This window comes from Saccopteryx bilineata, chromosome 5, assembly GCF_036850765.1.
Source record: "Saccopteryx bilineata isolate mSacBil1 chromosome 5, mSacBil1_pri_phased_curated, whole genome shotgun sequence".
In the NCBI taxonomy this organism is placed as follows: Eukaryota; Metazoa; Chordata; class Mammalia; order Chiroptera; family Emballonuridae; genus Saccopteryx; species Saccopteryx bilineata.
Genome location: NC_089494.1, coordinates 10,881,670 through 10,901,835, shown reverse-complemented (window position 1 = coordinate 10,901,835; position 20,166 = coordinate 10,881,670). Strand labels below are relative to the sequence as shown.

Here is a 20,166-nt window from a genome sequence, read left to right as displayed (position 1 = left end):
AGGCACATGCGAGAGTCTGGTCTCTCTGCTTCCCTGCTTCTCACTTCAGAAAAATAAAAAAAAAAAAAGAAGTAATAATCCAAGTATGTTGAATGGCAACACAGAGACAGACAACGAAAGGCCCAGGAAGGAACAGGAGAAGGCGTTATCTGGGATGAGAGTCCACCGTGACCAGCTTTGTCGAACTGTTCGATTCCTAAGCCAGGTCAACATATAGCTCTGATAAAAATTAAAACTACATTTAAAAAACAAAAATTGTTCCAATTTACAAAATTCTACCATCCCACTTAAACTCTCCACCAAATAGTTTCCTGTGCATTCATGGATGTGAACAGCCCAATGTCAGTTTTCTTTCTGGTGTAGTCATCATACTAACAACTCTCCACCAAATAGTTTCCTGTGCATTCATGGATGTGGATAGCCCAGTGCCAGTTTTCTTTCTGGCGCAGTCATCATACTAACTTGGCTCAGGGAATATGAAAATATTTTCTTAAATGTTTATAAAAATCACATTTTTCTGAACGGTATGACAAATACGAAATTCAACATCAATGCTAACGAATGTCAGTGAGGAGCTCTTACCATCTGATCCGGGAGATCCCTGAAGTCCGGGGGCCCCGGGCGGCCCAGGGGGCCCCGGGTTCCCGGGTCTTCCCGGAGCCAGGTCAGGTCTCCCGGGAGCACCAGCTGCCCCCGGCACTCCGGGGTGTCCGGGAAGCCCTGGCGGCCCAGGGGGCCCCATCATACCTCCGAGAGAAATCAAGAATGAAAACCACATACGTTCTCAGATTAAACTTTTCTGTAGAAGAAACGAAATCAGTACATTCTTTGTGGGGCTGTGGAAGTTTTTAAAGGGGAAAAAAATGTAAACTAAAAAAAAAATAAATAACTGAAAACCCCAGGCATTAAAACGCCTCACCCGCCATGAAACAAGCACACAAGTGGAAACAAACAGGTTTGGGAAATCAGATAGATCGTCTTCCCTTTTTCCAACTCTTTAGCACTATTGGAAAAGAAGTATATATTATCTAATTTAAATTACTTTTTCAGTCTTTCCACCTTGATGACTTGACAAAAATCATACCCATAGGCACATAGGCACATTCAGCGAGTAAAGAAATAGGCTCACATAGCCATCTATGTTTCCAGGACAAACGTGTCACAGCAACCGAGGCTGCTGGGGAGCCACAGAGGTGTCGGATTTGAACTTGGCCTGTCCCTCTCCGGCCACAGCTATTTAACTTCTTTAATCCTATCTGTCTGTCTCAGAGGCCTGTTCCGAGGATTCAATAAAAATACTTCACAGAAGCAGCTCAGTGCACTATCTGGCCGTCACACGTGCTCATGGAATGACTGCTGACCAAAGCGGACTCCGAGGACTTGCACAGTCCCGGGCCCAGTAAGCCCAGGCTCGATATCTATGCAGTACGTGAACTGAACAAAGCTCCGCCGCCCTTGGGGCTGTCAGACCCTCCAAAGTGGAAGCTAGACCCGCGAGAATTCGACAAGAATGCTGCAGTTGACAGCGGACCATCTCAAGAAACTTCTTAATCCTTTCAATAAATCCAGAAACAAGTGAAACTGCTTCTATTCAAAACTATTTTCACGTGTTTAATCAGGTCTCCTGGGTTGACCGAATGTGAATATCCTCTAATTTTCTTTTCCTGATCTGACTAGGAACAGCAACCAGCCCAGCACTTGGAGGTCAGAGTCCCTAGGTCAGGGGTCGGGAAACTTCATGGCTGAGAGAGCCATGAACGCCACATATTTTAAAATGTAATTCTGTGAAAGCCATACAACGACCCGTGTATGTTACGCATTATTCAATAAAAATTTGGGGTTGTCCCGGAGGACAGCTGTGATTGGCTCCAGCCACCCGCAACCATGAACATGAGGGGTAGGAAATAAATGGATTGTAATACATAAGAATGTTTTATATTTTTAATGTTATTATTTTTTTATTAAAGGTTTGTCTGCGAGCCAGATGCAGCCATCAGAAGGGCCACATCTGGCTTGCGAGCCATCGGTTCCCGACCCCTGGGCTAGGTCAATAGAACAATTTCCTAGGGTCTTCACCAAATATGACAGTGAGCAATAGGGGAGGTTTTCTCTGTTTGGTTAGTTTTTGTTTTGTTTTTTTTGGAAGAGGAAGAGAGAGGGATTGTTGTTTCACTGTTTGTTTGTTTTTAACTAAGTTTAAATAAAAATTTTACTTTTACTCGCAATTTGTATTTCTACATTTGATATATTAGATTTAAGCTGGGGTCCAGGTGGACAAAGTCATTTTGACAATTAGAAGTCAAGAGGGAGAGCCCTTCTAGGGGGTGGGACAGGCCAGAAGAAACATTCCAAACTGAGCAGCGGTTTCCAAATCTCGCCGGCAAGTGATATTCCTGCGGAGGCTGTTATTCCTCCGTGTTCCCCACCACACCCCTGGGATCCTGATTAAATGTTCCTGAGGTGTGGCCCAGGCACCTGGATTTCTTCCAAGTCAGTGATTCACCAGTTGGAATTCAGTGGTTCTTAACCTTGGCTGTACTTGAGGAACATGAGGCATTTTTGTAACAGCAGATGCCTGGGTCCGTCCCCCGGAGTGTACAACATTCTTGGACTGGGGTAGGCACAGCTCTCAGGGTTTCTGAAATGCTCCTAAGCTGATTTCAGTCTCCACTAGCGCTGAGAACCGCTGGTGTGGATGACGATGTCGCAGACCTGCTTTGTAAAAGCCAGTGGAGGCCCTGGCCAGTTGGCTCAGCGGCAGAGCATAGGCCCGGCATGTGGAAGTCCTGGGTTCGATTCCCGGTCAGTGCACACAGGAAAAACACCCATCTGCTTCTCCACCCCTCCCTCTCTCCTTCCTCTCTGTCTCTCTCTTCCCCTCCCGCAGCCAAGGCTCCACTGGAGGAAAGTTGGTCCGGGCGCTGAGGATGGCTCCATGGCCTCTGCCTCAGGCACTAGAATGGCCTGGGTTGCAGCAGAGCATCGCCCCCTAGTGGGCATACTGGGTGGATCCTGTTCAGGCACATGTGGAAGTCTGTCTGACTGCCACCCCGCTTCTAACTTTGGAAAAATACAAAAATAAATAGATAGATAGATAGATAGATAGATAGATAGATAGATAGATAGATAAAAGCCAGCAGATCCCTACCTGGACACGCTTGTCCTGGTTGACCTGGGGGACCAGGAGGACCAGGGAGTCCAACATCCCCCATTTCTCCAGAGCGGCCAGGGAGTCCTGGATCTCCCGGAGGGCCTGCCCAAAGCAATGGCACTTGTGAAATAATAAACGCATATCTACGTTTTAAAATCCACACACAATTACTCTTTGTGAGGCTTGCTGAAATGCAATGAGGAGACCGTTTTTGCAGTTTCTCCCCACATTATAAATGTCCTAGCTTAGAGCTGAGCCTTCTTCTGCCACCACTCTGCAGACACGTGGACTTGGAGTGGCACTGTGTGTCACTGATTTAAGCTGCTTTTGTCTTGGAAGCACCAGCTTGGCAGAACTTAGTCAAATGGTTCTACACCAATTTTAACAACTACAAAACCCTACTTTCTGAAAGGTGACATAATAGAAATCCCAGCACACAGTTCACATACTAAAATAAAAGGTGATGTCTTGTGCCGGTACAGGTGAGCTGAGATGCACATTTCTGCCTGTACTTGTATAACTAGGTGTCAATGCTAAAGTTTATACAGCAAACCTGCCTATGTGCAAACTAAGGGAACACCAGGCCAGAGTCTTTCTGTCGGGGCCGCTGAAACCCCATTTCCAAATAATTAATGGGAGAACTGAATGAAAGACCAACCTTTGAATGGAAGAGGAGGGGTTGCAGAAACACCTGGTGGTCCCGTGCGCCCACGATCTCCGGGATCCCCCTGAAATCATTCATTCATTGACTTTCTTAGAAATATTAATATTTGTCTCCTGTTACCTAGCATTAAATAAATATCAGAAGGACCAAGTGTGCATTCATATAGGAAATAATGATGATAGGCTGACTAGAGAAATAAATAGTTCATGGACTTCTAGGAAAAACAAAGGCATTCAACCTCCTACATATATATATATATATATATATATATATATATATATATGATATAAGCAGAAATCAACAATCAACTAGCAAAGTTCTTTTAAAAGAAAAAAAAATGTTTTAAACTCCAATAAAGTTATTCCATACTCACAGATACTCTGAAGTCATGACATTTTGTAAATATACCATGAGCATTAATGTCTCTCTTGACACTCTAGGACAAACAGTTTCCTCAGCCACAAGATCTGAATGTACATTTTATTTTAGCAGCAAAAGGGGTGCCCCTTAACTGTGTCCCCATAATGCTACCATGGTTGTCCTAGGGAAGTGCTGAGTATGAGGCCTCAGAGGTTGCAAAGGAAAAGAAGAATTCAGTGACTGAAAAAGCCCAGCGTGCACCATGCTCCCTCTGTTTTTAACTGTGATGCTGTGAGATCCTCATGGAATTTTTAAAATTTCCTCATGATTCACCTCCGAAAGCATCATGGCTCACATGTAAAACGTAATAATTACAACATACAGTAAAATAATATATACAAAACAAACTCTGTCTCTTCTAAAAGTTATATTTTCGAATCATTCTTTGAAATATGTTTTTAAAAAATATATTAGATAACATAAGGGGTGTAGAATTTTGTCAGGCGGTACTCAAAGAGGTTCACTTTCTTACCTTTGGGCCAGGAAATCCGAATGGCCCAGGATTCCCAAACAGTCCTTGTTCCCCCTATAAATAACCAGAAACATGACATTTCTATAAAAAAAACAAAGTGATTGGGTGACAAGTTACCTCACTGCCGTTTCATTTGAATGACACACGCTCATGAGGACTCCGTGCAGATCCTTAACATCCCGCCCTGCGTTTGGGTCGCAGCAGTTCTGTGCTGTGGTTTCTGCACCCGTAGCCAAATCATGTAATTCGTAAAGTGAATTTGTCTCTTTCCAATCATGTACAGCATGCGTGTTCACGTACACTAGTAAGGCTTTTGAAATGTCCCCACACTCACTGACTGGTACAGCTTTTGAATGACAATTGCATTTACTAACAAAAATGTATTTGTCATCTCCATAACGGTGTACGTTTACCTTTAATCCTGGGAAACCTGGAAATCCATGGGAGCCAGGCTCGCCCTAATAGAGTCACAAAAATCAACACAAACAGATTTAAATCCAGAGGCATGCACCAGTTCAAGGAATCACAGTTCACATTATGAGATTCCTCCACGGGTATTTTATCTCCTCTGCAAAGGTAGTTGAATAAAAGGAAACAAATAAGAAGCAGATCCCATTTCTTTATATCATCTAACTATTTTCATTGGTCTTTAGTCTTCTTTTTAAAAAATGTATGTCCTTGCCAGTGCTTTAAATCAAGGACATATTTTTGTTGTTCCTCTTTCATTTTAGTTGAACTTAATGTTTGCACTGGGCTAAACATCCTTGAAATCATTGCAATATAATTTGCCTAGAGATTGATAGTTGTTCCATGCATTCTCAGCAATAAAAATTACCATCGAAACAAATGTCCCACTCAGTACTAAATCTAGAGCCAATTAAATCCAATGCCTATGCCTGCTGGGGTCCGACCTCTGTAGTCACTCTGTGAATGTGGATCACATTAGTGACATGTATAGTGATGCTTGAGGCCTGATTCTGTGCTTTTTTTCTAGCCACTGTATCAGTACTTTCTTTTATCAAATAGGCTTAAATGAACAATCCCAAGCTACCACTGGACCAGGCAGGATATGACACAATCCTGTCACTTCCCTCCAATTCTTCCATCTTCCGCTTGCCTGTTTTACCTAAATGATGTCGACGGAAGGGGTGTTCTGGAACTTTGAGCTATTACACAATTCTTGTGTTAAAAATATATTGTTCCTATTTGAGATCATTCTACTTTTGAGCGCTTAGGAGTCCTGGATTAGTTTTATAAAATGTGAGAGAGAAATGTCCCCACACTCACTGACGTTAAGGATGGCGTGAACGAGCCTTACCCGAGGGCCTGGGAAGCCAGGAATGCCCTTTTCTCCTTTTTCCCCAAAACCAGGTTGTCCCTTAAAAAGATGACAGGGGTTCAAACAACAACATTTCGGCAATAGAGAATGAGAAATAAAAATTATTGCCAGCAAGTTAAAGAAAACATCTTAAAATAGACACCCTACAGGATTGTGATAAAATTCTAGTAGCATATATTAACATTTAAAGCAATGATAAAGACCACACAAGATTTGGTTTAAAGAATTCAGATAGCATATCATACAAATAAGAAAAAAAGCAATTTTAGGACATTACCTTGGGTCCTGGGGGTCCTGGAGGTCCGATCATTCCGGGTATTCCTTTTACACCCTAAAAATCACAATGACTATAATCCGGCTTATTCTTAGTATTTAACATATTGAATTCCGTCTCTTTCAAAAACTACCTCCCCCATTTTACTACAACATCCATTTTACTCATTTTTAAAATAAGAGATTACTCTGCCACTGCAGTAACTAAGATCCGAGCACACTCACGACCCTGACGCTACTCAGGCCGGTTCTGGGGCTGAGGCGTGACGTCACGAGGCCCAGGTGGACAGGGACCAAGCAGCCAGGGCCACAGATGCAAGCTGGCAATGTCGCCACTGAGGGAAATGTCTCATTGTGAGCAAATCAGTGAAACTTAATCCAGTCATTGAACACCGTCCACAGAAACTGCCCGTGGCATCCGTAACGTGAGCCCTGGAGGCTGACGGAGGAGCTCTTCTTGGCCAAGAGTCTGTCACATGCCCAGTCCTATGCATTGGTATCCTTTCCAATCATCAGAACATCAAGCCCAGATGTGATATGTAAAGGACAACCGGACTTCCAGTGATCATTCCAGCCCACATACCAAAGGCAATATTAATGCGGCATTATTTGCTGAAAGCCATGTCGCCGTTTAGCCACCCAAGCCACGTCTGGGTCAACTTGAAAACATGGGTAACCTTTCCAGCCTCGCTTTTCAACTCAGTGCGATGGGGCTGATAAGAGTACCGACCTGTCAAGGTTGCTCTGGGATTAATACGGTGATGGAGCCAGGTGCTGCGTACTTGGCTGGGACAGGTATGTGTTCAGGCAATGTAGGCTATTACTGCTTTACCCAAGTGACATAGGGATTGGGAATTACCTTTTCTCCTTTATAGAGACAGTAATCAGGTGGTTGAACCAGTCGTGTTGGTCCAGGAGGACCTTGCTGGCCAATCTCGCCCTTTTAAAAAATCAAGATAATAGGAATTTTATATTAACTTCATTTTGAAATAACATTGAAAACAAGGAAGACTTGCGCCCATCTGTTGTAATGCAATGCTTACGGTCCTGTGTCTCCTGGATTTAAAATGAAAATCATGGCAGATAACTGATGTAATTTTAAAGATTTATTGTTTTTCATAAGTAATACACACTTACTGTTGAAAATCAACAACAACAAAAAAAAGTGCTCCATAATCCTACCATCCAGAGATAATCTTCATTAAAACTTTGGTACTTTTCTTTGTGGTGTGTGTGTGCTGTGTGTGGGTATTTCTATACTCACACACGTGCATATGTATAAACATACATGCATGTACATAATGTGTATGTGTATATGTATATGTGATCAAATGATGTGTTAAACACAATTTAAAATATATTATAATCATATATATAAATTACCTAAACATAACTTAAAATATACAATTTAGTTAATTTTTTATATTTTATTAAAATTTTAAATGTGTAAATGATTTTATATTTTTCTTTTATAATACTATTTATTTGCACATTTTCCTTTTTTAATTTTTTTAAATTTTTATTTATTTATTTATTTATTTATTTATTTATTTATTTTTCTGTATTTTTCTGAAGCCGGAAACGGGGAGAGACAGACAGACTCCCGCATGCTCCCGACCGGGATCCACTCGGCATGCCCACCAGGGGGCGATGCTCTGCCCACCAGGGGGCGATGCTCTGGCCCTCCAGGGCGTCGCTCTGCTGCGACCAGAGCCACTCTAGCGCCTGGGGCAGAGGCCAAGGAGCCATCCCCAGCGCCCGGGCCATCTTTGCTCCAATGGAGCCTCGGCTGCAGGAGGGGAAGAGAGAAACAGAGAGGAAGGAGAGGGGCAGGGGTGGAGAAGCAGATGGGTGCCTCTCCTGTGTGCCCTGGCCGAGAATCGAACCCGGGACTCCTGCACGCCAGGCCGACGCTCCACCACTGAGCCAACCGGCCAGGGCCTGCACATTTTCCTATTATACTAAAATCCTTCAGAAACTTGATTTTTACTTTTATACAATAATCTATAATAAGAATGCACTATTGTTTATTAAGCCATTCCACTGTGGTTAGATATAGGTAATTTCTAATTTATTTTCAATAATATTTTTAAATCCTGTATAATAAGTTGTAATTTATGTCATTATAGATTTTATTTTCTTGGAGAAAAAAAAATGATTCTTGAATTGGATTAGCCACAATACAACCATAAATTCTCATCCTGGATTAGAAGATAATGATTTTGTAGTTTTCTGAGTATTTCTATTATTCTATGCCTAGAATTATCTAGTGTCATAGGTAAAAACAGGCAGGAGAGCAGGTCATCTATGTTTGCAAATCAGGGTCCACTCACTGCACCATTCCGGGCAAGTTCCTTAAAATCCTCAGCCCTCATTTCCTTAATTCCTCCACACCTCGCTTTCCTTCTCCGTGATACAGAGATTACAATACTGCCTATTTCCAAGCATTATATTATGGAATAGATAACACACATATAATGCTATTTCTTACTACATTGAGTGAAACAAAGGAAATGCTCAATTATATAATTATTAAAACCATTAATGTCTCTGAATAAGTGGGATTTTTGGAAGAAACATTCTGTTTTAAGTTTAAATTTAAAAAAAAATGCAACCAATAATTGAATCCCTACTGAAATTTGAGCAACTACAGAAGAAGCAGGAGGTTTGTTATTTTTTTATTGATGTACCTCAGTACTTCACACAGCATTTGTGGAGTAGCTGCTCTAGAGATAGCTATTGCAAAAATAAACGGTTGAACCAATGCATGAACAATACGTGGTAAATGTGTAACAGGTGTCGGTGAAGGTAACTCTGCTTATTCTCGTGGTTGGAATGAGCCCCAACAAAGCCCGTAAAGGCTGACAAGCAGGAAGCATCTTCAAAATTTTTGGTCATGTCGCTATAGTTCCACATTGTAAGAGGCCCACATATTCACTTTAGTCAAAAGTACCAAGAAGATAAATGATGAAGAACACCATTTAAATGAACCATAATCGCATCACTGAGAAAAAAAAATCAGGAGTAACTATTCAGGGTAGTGTTTCCTAAAATGAGTGGCAAACATACTCTGGAACATCTGAGAGTTCTGCCCCCCAAATTTTTAATTGTGTCGTTATTCATCTGAAAATCCAAAAAGAATTAAAATAAGCCATGCAGGTTTGTGTCTTAGCAGAAGGGTCTGGGGTTGTGAGAGCGGGATGGGGTGGGGATTATGAGTTGCTAAATGCTTTTCGGTTCCAGTTACTTATATTTTTATTTACGTGTGCAGTTTGGGATTTTGATGCAATTATAAAATTATGACACACAAATCAGTGATTAAACAAAATTGCCACTCCAGATATAATATATTATCAGAAAACTGTTCAATCTCTTTTTCCTAGGGTGAAATGTGTCCTGAAAATGAACTCGAAGTGAGTGTTTACTTTTGTGAGAACTGTCATTTCGCAGTCAAGGGTAACGGTACTATCACAATTCAGCAAAAAAAAAAAAAATTCTGAGCCATAAGATTGGGCAGCGATTGGATAATGGACAGTTTAGCCTCCACAAGCCGGGCACACATACATTTTAACATCCGCTCCTCTATGCAAAACGGGACTCTTACCGGGTCGCCCTTCTGCCCCTTTACTCCCATGCCAGGATTACCCTGGAAAAGAAAAAAGAAATTAGTCTAAGTGTTTTTGAATATTATGGAAACAATTACAAGCAAGACTTCTGGTTAAGCGATTTGTTGAAGTTTATTTATCAAATACTTTGGGAAGTCTAGTAAGAGGAGAGACATCATCATGACAACCATCAGTGGTCGTTTTATCTCATTATACACCTGGGCTCTGTTTGTATATTTTACTCATGGCTGCCTACCTTCACACCTGGACTCCCTGGATGGCCCGGAGGTCCCTAAAGTCAACGGCAAAAACACACAAATCACGTATCAGTCACAGAAACCAGAACGTGCCTTTGTTGGTTACCTAGGTTCCTCTTTAAGGAACCCTTAATTTTAAAATGCCCGTGATGGGCTTCCTATCGTGGCGAGGCTGCTTGTTAGCCCCCACCCTGGGAATGGTCCATACTTCTGGATACACTCACACTGAGAGTGGTGGGCGTGGGTGGATGCATCCGGTGATACTCTCAAAGAAGCCACCTGTGCCTGACCCAAGATAGGAACTTTGCTTTTTTCCTTTTTTGCTTTATTTAAATACCAGGTCTGGGGTTTTAGAGGGACAGCACGAACAGGATGGTACTTACTGGTAACCCTGGCTCCCCCGGGTATCCCACGGAACCGGCCGGTCCTCTAGCACCTCTTGATCCCTAAACACACAAAAAAATCAGTGCATTTGTTACCAAAAACCATAATCATCACTCACAGCAAGAGTTGCATGTAATCTCAGGTGGATATGAACCTCCAAAGAAACCACGGTCCCGGATCCATCCGCCGGCTGCAGCATCGTCTCAGCAGCTCAGCCGTGGCCGTGGGCACGGAGCCTCGGGATTAAATAAAGCGCCAGAGAGCGATCTACTTGCTTACAAGTAAATTTTATAAGAAAGGTGTTCCTAGATACTCCTAAATTCATACAGGTTATAAGTTTGATATACAATATGATCCTTTTATTTATTTATTTATTTATTTATTCATTTTATAAAGGAGAGAGAGAGAGAGAAAAGAGGCAAGAAGTATCAACTCCCATATGTGCCTTGACCAGGCAAGCCCAGGGTTTCAAACCGGTGACCTCAGTGTTCCAGGCCAACACTCTATCCACCATGCTACCACAGGCCAGGCAATAGGATCCTTTTTGAATATTATTAATTATCATCAATAATTATGAAAATATGAATGTACTTATACTCTTTAATATATTTTTAAGCATGCCCTATCAGATCCACATGAATAGAAATGGTGTCCTCAGTCCAAGATCAAATGATACATCCACAAGCAATTTTCTGTGCCGTGTGAGTTGGGACATAGTACACCTGGATTTGCAGGGACAGGGTACAGCTGCGGAGTGAGGTTCTCTGTTCTCCCGCTGACCCAGCCCAGGTCAAATGATGAGCAGTGTGTGGTGAGATTGCTCCCCACAAGGGGGTGAACTGCTACTTTGTGTGTGTGTGTGTGTGTGTGTGTATTTTTTACGAAGTCAGAAGTGTGGAGGCAGTCAGACAGACTCCCGCATGCGCCTGACTGGGACCCACCCAGCATGCCCACCAGGGGGCGATGCTCTGCCCATCTGGGGCGTCGCTTCGTCTTGGACGGAGCCATTCTAGCACCTGAGGCAGAGGCCATGGAGCCATCCTCAGCACCCGGGTCATCTTTGCTCCAATGGAGCCTTGGCTGTGGGAGGGGAAGAGAGAGACAGAGAGGAAGGAGGGGGGAGGGGTGGAGAAACATATGGGCACTTCTCCTATGTGCTCTGGGAGGGAATTGAACCTGGGACTTCCACACCCTGGGCCGACGCTCTATTGCTGAGCCAACCGGCCAGGGCCTGCTACTTATTTTAACGATGACATTCAGGTGTGTCATTGATGATGTAGAACTGAGCTTCAGAAGTAGTGAGGAAACCAACCTGGTAAGTAACCCTGTCTACAGCCAGAAGTGAGCAAGCAAAACTACAGGGTAACTACTGAGAGGCCAAAATCAAGTTTTAATCTTGTAAACATTGATAAATTAGAAAGACTAATATAATCATTGAATCACAAATTTCAGGGAGATGAAAATGGGGCAAAATATGAAATATAATGCACAGTGACTGAGTTCAGCAGGCAAAGTCACTGTCACCTGACACACAGGCGTTTCCAGGCCGAGCCCTCTTCCTAAGTAGGAAGGGTCGTGTGCACACGAGCTCCACCCGGAGCCAGTGGAAGACGGAAGAGGAAGGTGATCAGAAGCTTAAGATTCCAGGCTAGTCTCCTGGGCGAGTGACCCATGTAGTCACCTAGGGTTTCGTACTTGACTTAATGCCCTGCTGTCATCACCATCTTGACACTCTTAACAACTTCTGAATAAGGGACCTACGTTTTCATTTTGCACTGGGCGGGCCCCGCGAGCTTTGCAGCTGGTCCCGCGGAGATACAAACCAGTGGGGACAGGAGGCTTTTTGGGATCAAACAGAAGCACACGCCTGCTCAGACTTACCGTTAAGCCGGGAGGTCCTGGGTCCCCTCTGTCACCCTGCAAGAATGACACATTGCTTTAGAAGAGCCACCCTATTGCCTAAAGCACACGTGATGTAAAAGTAGGAACACCACACAGGAATGATCTGGACTGGCGTGCAGTCTGGTCAACTCTTCCATGTTGGAAAGGCGGCTGTGGAGGGTTCAGGCCCGAATTCTGCTCCTACTCCGCTGAGCCCAGGGGAAGAGGCTGGCATCATGAGCACGTGGAATCAAGATGAGATTTCATCACTCAATTAGAAATGTCCTAAATCCGCAATCCAGTGGTTCCCGTTTCACCACGGTGTAACTGTCCCTGGTCTAACTCACTCCAGGCCCCGCCCCCTTTCTAGACACACTCCTGGTTTTGTCATCCTAGAGAGGACGCAGAGGGAGCTGGATGGGAATCCCCTCCCGCCCGCCTCTGTGCGCAGGCCTACCGCCTGTGACTCCGCCCTGAGACCCCTCCTACTGCCAAGGATCAAAGGGCGGACACTCTCTTGAATGCAGGCTGTTTTTCTAAAATATAAAACATAACATATTGTAAAAGAATACAATCTTTCTCTTGATTTATTATATCGAATGATCCCCTTCTGCTTATCCATGGCTACTCATGTTAGAGAGATAAAGTGGTCATTCAAGTGTTTATTTCTGAATATTTGCATATCAGTCTCTGCTAGAAACACAAAAACATTTCATTTACCCTAGACAGTGCTATAAGCTTCACATAATTCTCAAGTTCAAGAGCGAAGACTTTTACGACACTGGGATGCAGGTATTAATATTACATTTTTAACTACAAATAAATCAGTGTTTTTCAACCAGGAATAACTTTTCTTCTCAGGGGACGTTGGGTAATATCCGAAGATATTATGTGCGTAGGGGTTGCTACTGGCATCTAATGGGTAGAGGCCAGAGATACTGTTTATCCTACCATTCACAGGTCAGCCCTCCTGCAAATGATGATCTGACCCCCAACTGTCAACAGTGCCAAGGTCGAGAAACCTGAAATAAGCGGCTGTTACAACTCTGCAAAAATAGCTGGGAGGTACTGTCATGTAAGAGCCAGAGCCGCTAGCACCTGGTGCTGCACACAAGAAGTCTGGTGCCACCCCAGAGGGTCAGGATAGTGATAAAACTCAGTGTGCTCAGGGACGCTTCAAAGGAAATTTCAGCCCATGTTGTTTTCTACATGGGTTTACCTATGTTGGAGAAAACATTGTTTTAAACCCACCACGATCAGAATGCTTACCTGAATACCTTTAATGGCACCTGTAACGAACAGTGAATCTCCTTTTTCTCCATGTTCCCCAGGAAGGCCCTGAAAATAAAACAGTCACTTAAGAGAGGGAAATAAAAAGTATTATTACCATTTTAGCATTTTTATTTTCTATGTGAAATATTACTCACCAATAAAATGACCAGGATAGCCATGTTCCACTAGTGGAGATTTCTTTATTCTCTACACTATCATGATCACCTTAAGGTTCTCATATATAGTCATTCAATATGCAGTTAAAATCTATTTTAAAATCTATAAAAACAGAGTATCTACTAATATATTTATATTATAAATATATGATATATATCTGTGTAGGTTATATATATTAATAGATATTTATTAATAATTTAGCAGGGAAACTGCATTTTCTTCACAACATAATGTACATATATTATTCTTACAAGTAAACAATTTTGCAGTTGTCGATTAATAATACGCTATAGAAACAGTTGTTTAAAAATTGATTTTTATCCATTTCACTATATGCATTTATAATAGAACCTATGCATCCTTTATAAGATTAACTTTTAAAATTTAGCATATCCTTTTTGTAAGTTTTTTGTACATAGCTGCGCATTTATTTAGGGTATATTTAAAAAGCGAATAAAATAGGCCCTGGCCAGTTGGCTCAGTGGTAGAGCATCGGCCTGGCGTGCGGAAATCCCGGGTTTGATTCCCGGCCAGGGCACACAGGAGAGGTGCCCATCTGCTTCTCCACCCCTCCCCCTCTCCTTCCTCTCTGTCTTTCTCTTCCCCTCCCGCAGCCGAGGCTCCATTGGAGCAAAGATGGCCCAGGCGCTGGGGATGGCTCCTTGGCCTCTGCCCCAGGCACTAGAGTGGCTCTGGTCGCAGCAGAGCGACGCCCCAGAGGGGCAGAGCATCCCCCCTGGTGGGCAGAGCCTTCGCCCCCTGGTGAGCGTGCTGGGTGGATCCCGGTCGGGCGCATGCGGGAGTCTGTCTGACTGTCTCTCCCCGTTTCTAGCTTCGGAAAAATACAAAAAAAAAGAAAGAAAAGTGAATAAAATACATCAGTGTATCCTTTTTTCCTTTAAAGTTTTCTCATTTAATATCTAATGTCCTTCTTAATATATAAATATATTTTAACTGGATTGCCATATAGAAATTTTAAGCATTTTCATACATAGATCAAGCTTCTACAAGACCTGCGGATGTCAAAGTTAACCCCTCTTGGAAGAGGGCCGGACTTTGCTTCCAACGGTCACTATGAATGCTTTAATGTGAAGCTCCTGCAACAGTGTCCTGGAGAAATCAGATTGTCTCCACAGGCAGTCAGTATGCACGGATTGCAGCCCCACAGTCTAGTTACACTGCACCAGTCCTCTCAACTGAACGGTTCAGACTTCCGTTACCACGGTGCCGTCGCCGAGTAACAGCGTCGAGTCTGAGCCTCTCTGCGAGCTCGTCTGTCCCCAGAGCGCTCCGCAGTAACGAATGCGGATCATGACCGCTGACTATCACAGCCCTCCTTCCAAGTCTGCCCGTGACTGGTCACTGCACATCTGTTAGCTCTCACACACGCAAGCACACACACGCACACAAATAAACAGCAAAGCATGTAGTTGTGCTAAGCAGTGTGTGAGAGCTAACAGTCACAAACTCAATGATGTTTCACAAGAACAAGTCACTGAAAAGAGGGACCTGGCCACAAGGATGGAAATGGAGTGAGGAAGCAAGGTGTGACAACCTTGGACACGACGTGCAGACGGAACGCAACTGGAACAGCAGAAGGAAGAACAGAGTGTTGACACTGTTGCCCTTCGAGTCAGAAGAACTAGCGAAGGCCAACTGATCAGCCTTAGAAAACGGGCAGTGGGGGTGACAAGAAAGGATGAAGACATGCCAGAGGAAGTGACACAGACAAAAGAATCTCATGTAAAGAGACGCTTAGAAATATTTCACAATGCTGGATGCTGATCCCAACTTAGAAAACGACAGGACAATTCACCAAAGCAGAGGAAACACACTGACTTTAATTATTTATTTATTTATTCATTTTAGAGAGGAGAGGGAGAGACAGAGGGAGAGAGAGAGGGAGGAGACAGAGAGAGAGAAAGGGAGGAGGAGCTGGAAGCATCAACTCCCATATGTACCTTGACCAGGCAAGCCCAGGGTTTTGAACCAGCGACCTCAGCATTTCCAGGTTGATGCTTTATCCACTGCGCCACCACAGGTCAGGCCTCACACTGACTTTATTTTACAAATGACAAGATGAGAAAGCAAGCACTGTCCAAACTACTCTTGATAAGCTCTTGCAAAGAGATAACACTTTAATTCTCAAGGTGCTTAACGTTTTCCCTGCATATTTATAACTAAAAATAATAAAGTTGTTAATGTTTTAATGAAACATTTTAAAGGGCACAGTACAATCCTAATTTTTACCATTGCATGTTAAGCTTATTTTGTGCGGTTTTGGCTTATGTGACCATTTCTAAGGTCTCACACTACTGCGCATCGTGAGGACTGACTACATAGGAGTCAAAGAAAAGAAAGTTGCTCAGCCAAGAGTCCAGCATGACAAACTTCAGTACTGTGGTCAGTACTGCATGCTGGGTTAAAGCTGAAAGAGAGAACCCCCGCTCTCTTGAATATTTATAGGCCCTGGCGGTTGGCTCAGTGGTAGAGCGTCGGCCTGGCATGCAGGAGTCCTGGGTTCGATTCCTGGCCAGGGCACACAGGAGAAGCGCCCATCTGCTTCTCCACCCCTCCCCCTCTCCTTCCTCTCTGTCTCTCTCTCTCTCTTCCCCTCCCGCAGCCAAGGCTCCATTGGAGCAAAGTTGGCCCAGGTGCTGGGGATGGCTCTATGGCCTCTGCCTCAGGTGCTAGAATGGCTCTGGTTGCAACAGAGTGACGCCCCAGATGGGCAGAGCATCGCCCCCTGGTGGGCGTGCTGGGTGGATCCCGGTTGGGTGCATGTGGGAGTCTGTCTGACTGCCTCCCCGTTTCCAACTTCAGAAAAATACAATATATATATATATATATATATAAACACTCAGTAGAATAAGGTTTGACCTCATTTAAAGCTTGTAATAAATGTTCAGTTGGCCCTGGCCAGTTAGCTCAGTAGGTTAGAGCATCGTCCCAAAACACTAAGGTTGCAGGTTTGATCCTCAGTCAGGGCACACACAGGAAGTGACCAATGAATCCACTTAAACTAAGTGACACAACAAATGAATGTTTTCAATTAAAGAAAGAAAGAAGGGAGGGAGGGAGGGAGGGAGGGAGGGAGGGAAGAAAAGAAAAGAAAAGAAGCACTCACCAGACTGCACTTGAGCCTTCAAGTGGTTTGCAGATGAAGGGTGGTGGAGGAGCCTACTAAAGAGAGCTGGCTGTGGCTCTCACTTGACTCCACAAGAAGGATGTGAATGTGGAGATTCCTTCTGAGTTCTGTGCTCAGAGCAATTCCACTAGGATGTGGAGCAAAAGGAAAACTCATGGGAAAACAGGATGACTATGATGGTGATGATAACATCTTTTAGAAGGAAACTTGGGAAATGATATTTAATTAGGGACGTAGAAGGGCTGTAAAACAGTCACAGAAAATCAGTTTTAAAAGGCCAAATCATCTCCAATCTCTAAGTGAGAAAAAAATAAAGAGAGAGAAAGGGGTAAAAGAAAGGATACTTCTTGCTGGAGTTATGCTTAAATAAAAGTCTAAAATTTTGAAAAAAACAATTATCCAAGAGCCAAAAAGTTTTCTCAAGTGTTTGAGATTGTGTCAGCTATTTCTGGACATCCATTCTAATCTCCTTCCACTGGTCTTACTGCATTCTGGAGTCGAGAAAGTTAAAAACGACATTTCCCAGGCTTCCTTGCAGCTGGATTTAAATTAGGCTCCACCTAAGCGGGGCACTCAGGGGATCTGGCAGGGAGAGTGGAAGACGTCCTCTTCCTGGTACCACTGACGATGCCAAGCAGAAAGGGAGAAACTGGCGTGTTTGCTGGTGTCTCCACGTGCGGATGAGAGCAGTGGTTATGGGACAGGAGCGGCTTTTTGACTTCTGGAGTTCAGCTAAGTGTAAACCTTTGAGATCAGTAATCCTATGGTGGCCCCTGAGTGCCACTGCTCCCACCATAAAAATAATGCCAAACTCCCTGTATGAAATCCCCTTCTGTTTGAAATACCCAGAGGGGCTTATGGGTCTTCAGTGAACCATGAATGCTGAACAACGTAAGCTTCGCCGACTAGCCTCCCTGGTCCCTCCTACAGCAGCCAGGAGCATCTTAGCGGAACAGCGATCAGCCGTATCCCTTCCTTCCTCAAGACCACCCAAAGCTTTCTCATGACACGGAAAGGGAAACCCAGCCTTCTTCCACCGTGTCCAAGACGCCAGGTATTCCGGGCCCTGCTCCTCTCTGTCCTCACCCTCAGTCACCCGGCCTTGTTCACCGTGTTGCCACACCCTGGTACTAACTTTGTTTCCTGAAACATCCAACCGGCTCCCACAGCCAAGCCCTTCAGTTAACCCTCAAGGACTCCTACCAGGAAAACTTTGGCAAATGGAGGTTACTCATTTACCTTCCTTTGGTAAACAACCCTATGTCCATGTTACAGTGGATACTTATTCTGGATTTACATACATAGTAACCTCTGCCAGAACAGGAGAGGCTGCTAAGCAGGTTATAGCTCATTGTCTGTATGCATTTTTCTATTATTGCACTTCCTAATCTGGTTAAAACTGACAATGCTCCTGCATATGTAGCAAAAGCATTTACTGTATTTTGTCAAACCTTTCGAATTATGGGTATTGCTTACAATCTTTAAAGTCAAGGTATTATTAAAGCATACCCAGCAAATATTTTAAGGTCAATTTAAAAAAATTTAAAAGGGGGGAGTCATGTCATAACCTGGAACTTCTACGGGTCTACCATATCATGCTTTTTACTTTAAAATTTTTAAATTTCTTTTGAATGCTGATGAACAGGAGACGCCAAATCTTCTTCTTCTGCAAACTTCTACCTTCTTTTATTTGATCCAGCTAATAACACTGTTTTGTCTTTCTCCAAATAGCTCCAGATATACGAAAAAGGTTTATATAGGCAGATGGGGATCCTCAAACCCCTCAGCGAGATCTTCTGAGCATGGCTTTTAAGGTACCAAGAGGCAGAAAAAGCCCAATAGAGATCAGGTGAACTACCAGCTTTTAGGATATGCCCTTAAAGGCTCCAACGCCCCAAAGAAGTCTCATAGGATTCCATCTGGGTCCTACTTCAATAGTGAAAAGGAAGGTCATTGAGCTAAAGCCTGCCAGGCTTACATGCCTTTACTGTGAGGAAAAAGGGACACTGGAAGGTGGGCTTCCCCCTCACTCCTCTAAGGGAGGGTTCAGTCTCTTCCAGCCCTGCTCCAGCCACCTATGACCTAACCTTGCCCAGAATGCTGGGGTTTGCCACTGAAGGCTGAAGGTGCTCAGGGCCATCGGTCCCATCTAGGACACTGTGGACAAGCCTAGGGTATTTATTCCAAGAAGCAGGTAAACTGATCTCATTTACACAAGGGCCACTTAACTATGTCTTGCCTGAATAGTCAGGTTTTTTTATTCTTCCCTCTAAGATCTCTGTTGTGGGTGTTGATAGTCCTATTTTCTGCTTTGTTTAATATATAGTGTTTCCTTTATTCCTCCTACCTCAATGCCCCACGCATATTTCAGGCTGGGACCTACTCTTAATTTAGAGCTCTCTTTCCCCCTTTTGCCAACTTCTATTGTGAATTTACCTTTGCCACCCAGCTTAGTGTACCCCAAGGTTCTCTTTACCATGCCACAGTTGCAGAGCTCCAGGGAAAAGCAACCTGTTCTCATCTCTCCAGGCAGAGAACAGAGGCTCCATCTCCACACATGCTGCAGATGGCTTTTCCAGTCTACCTGAATCATTACCAGCTAGAAGCAGCCGTCATTGGGACTTGGACATGAGCTGCAAAGTATAGAATTGTGACAACAATTCCAGTGCCATGTGGACTTTTCCTTGGATGTGGACTTTTTCTGGACTCCTGCTCTTTGTGATAGCTCCTAACGGACTGAACTGGGGTTGGGTTCCATTCGCAGGGATTTGGAATGGTGTTGGTGCCAACTTGGACTTGGTGAATATGTTAAGGACACTACTCTTTTATGGATTCTTGTTGTATTGGCCAAGAGTTTGCTTAAAGGCTTTAATCACTGTAAAAAATAGAAAATATATATATACATATAGAAGACTGGATAAAAAAGATGTGGCACATATACACTATGGTATACTATTCAGCCATAAGAAATGATGACATCACATCATTTACAACAAAATGGTGGGATCTTGATAACATTATACGGAGTGAAATAAATAAATTAGAAAAAACAAGAACTGCATGATTCCATACATTGATGGGACATAAAAATGAGACTAAGAGACATGGACAAGTGTATGGTGG

The 20,166-nt window shown here is 43.5% G+C and overlaps 1 protein-coding gene across 7 annotated transcripts in view; it reads right to left on the bottom strand.

Moving 5' to 3' along the window:
• The window catches only part of COL4A4 (collagen type IV alpha 4 chain), a 139,748-nt gene that overhangs the window by 64,288 nt on the left and 55,294 nt on the right, over positions 1-20,166 (bottom strand). For all 7 annotated transcript variants that reach the window (XM_066232820.1, XM_066232819.1, XM_066232822.1 and 4 more), the window contains exons 8-20: positions 13,716-13,784; positions 12,447-12,482; positions 10,565-10,627; positions 10,181-10,216; positions 9,924-9,965; positions 7,179-7,259; positions 6,324-6,377; positions 6,026-6,085; positions 5,121-5,165; positions 4,708-4,761; positions 3,810-3,879; positions 3,149-3,253; positions 583-747 (exon numbers count right to left, since the gene is read on the bottom strand). In XM_066232820.1, the coding sequence (XP_066088917.1) occupies positions 583-747; positions 3,149-3,253; positions 3,810-3,879; positions 4,708-4,761; positions 5,121-5,165; positions 6,026-6,085; positions 6,324-6,377; positions 7,179-7,259; positions 9,924-9,965; positions 10,181-10,216; positions 10,565-10,627; positions 12,447-12,482; positions 13,716-13,784 (880 nt within the window). The remainder of the gene's footprint in view (positions 1-582; positions 748-3,148; positions 3,254-3,809; positions 3,880-4,707; positions 4,762-5,120; positions 5,166-6,025; positions 6,086-6,323; positions 6,378-7,178; positions 7,260-9,923; positions 9,966-10,180; positions 10,217-10,564; positions 10,628-12,446; positions 12,483-13,715; positions 13,785-20,166) is intronic.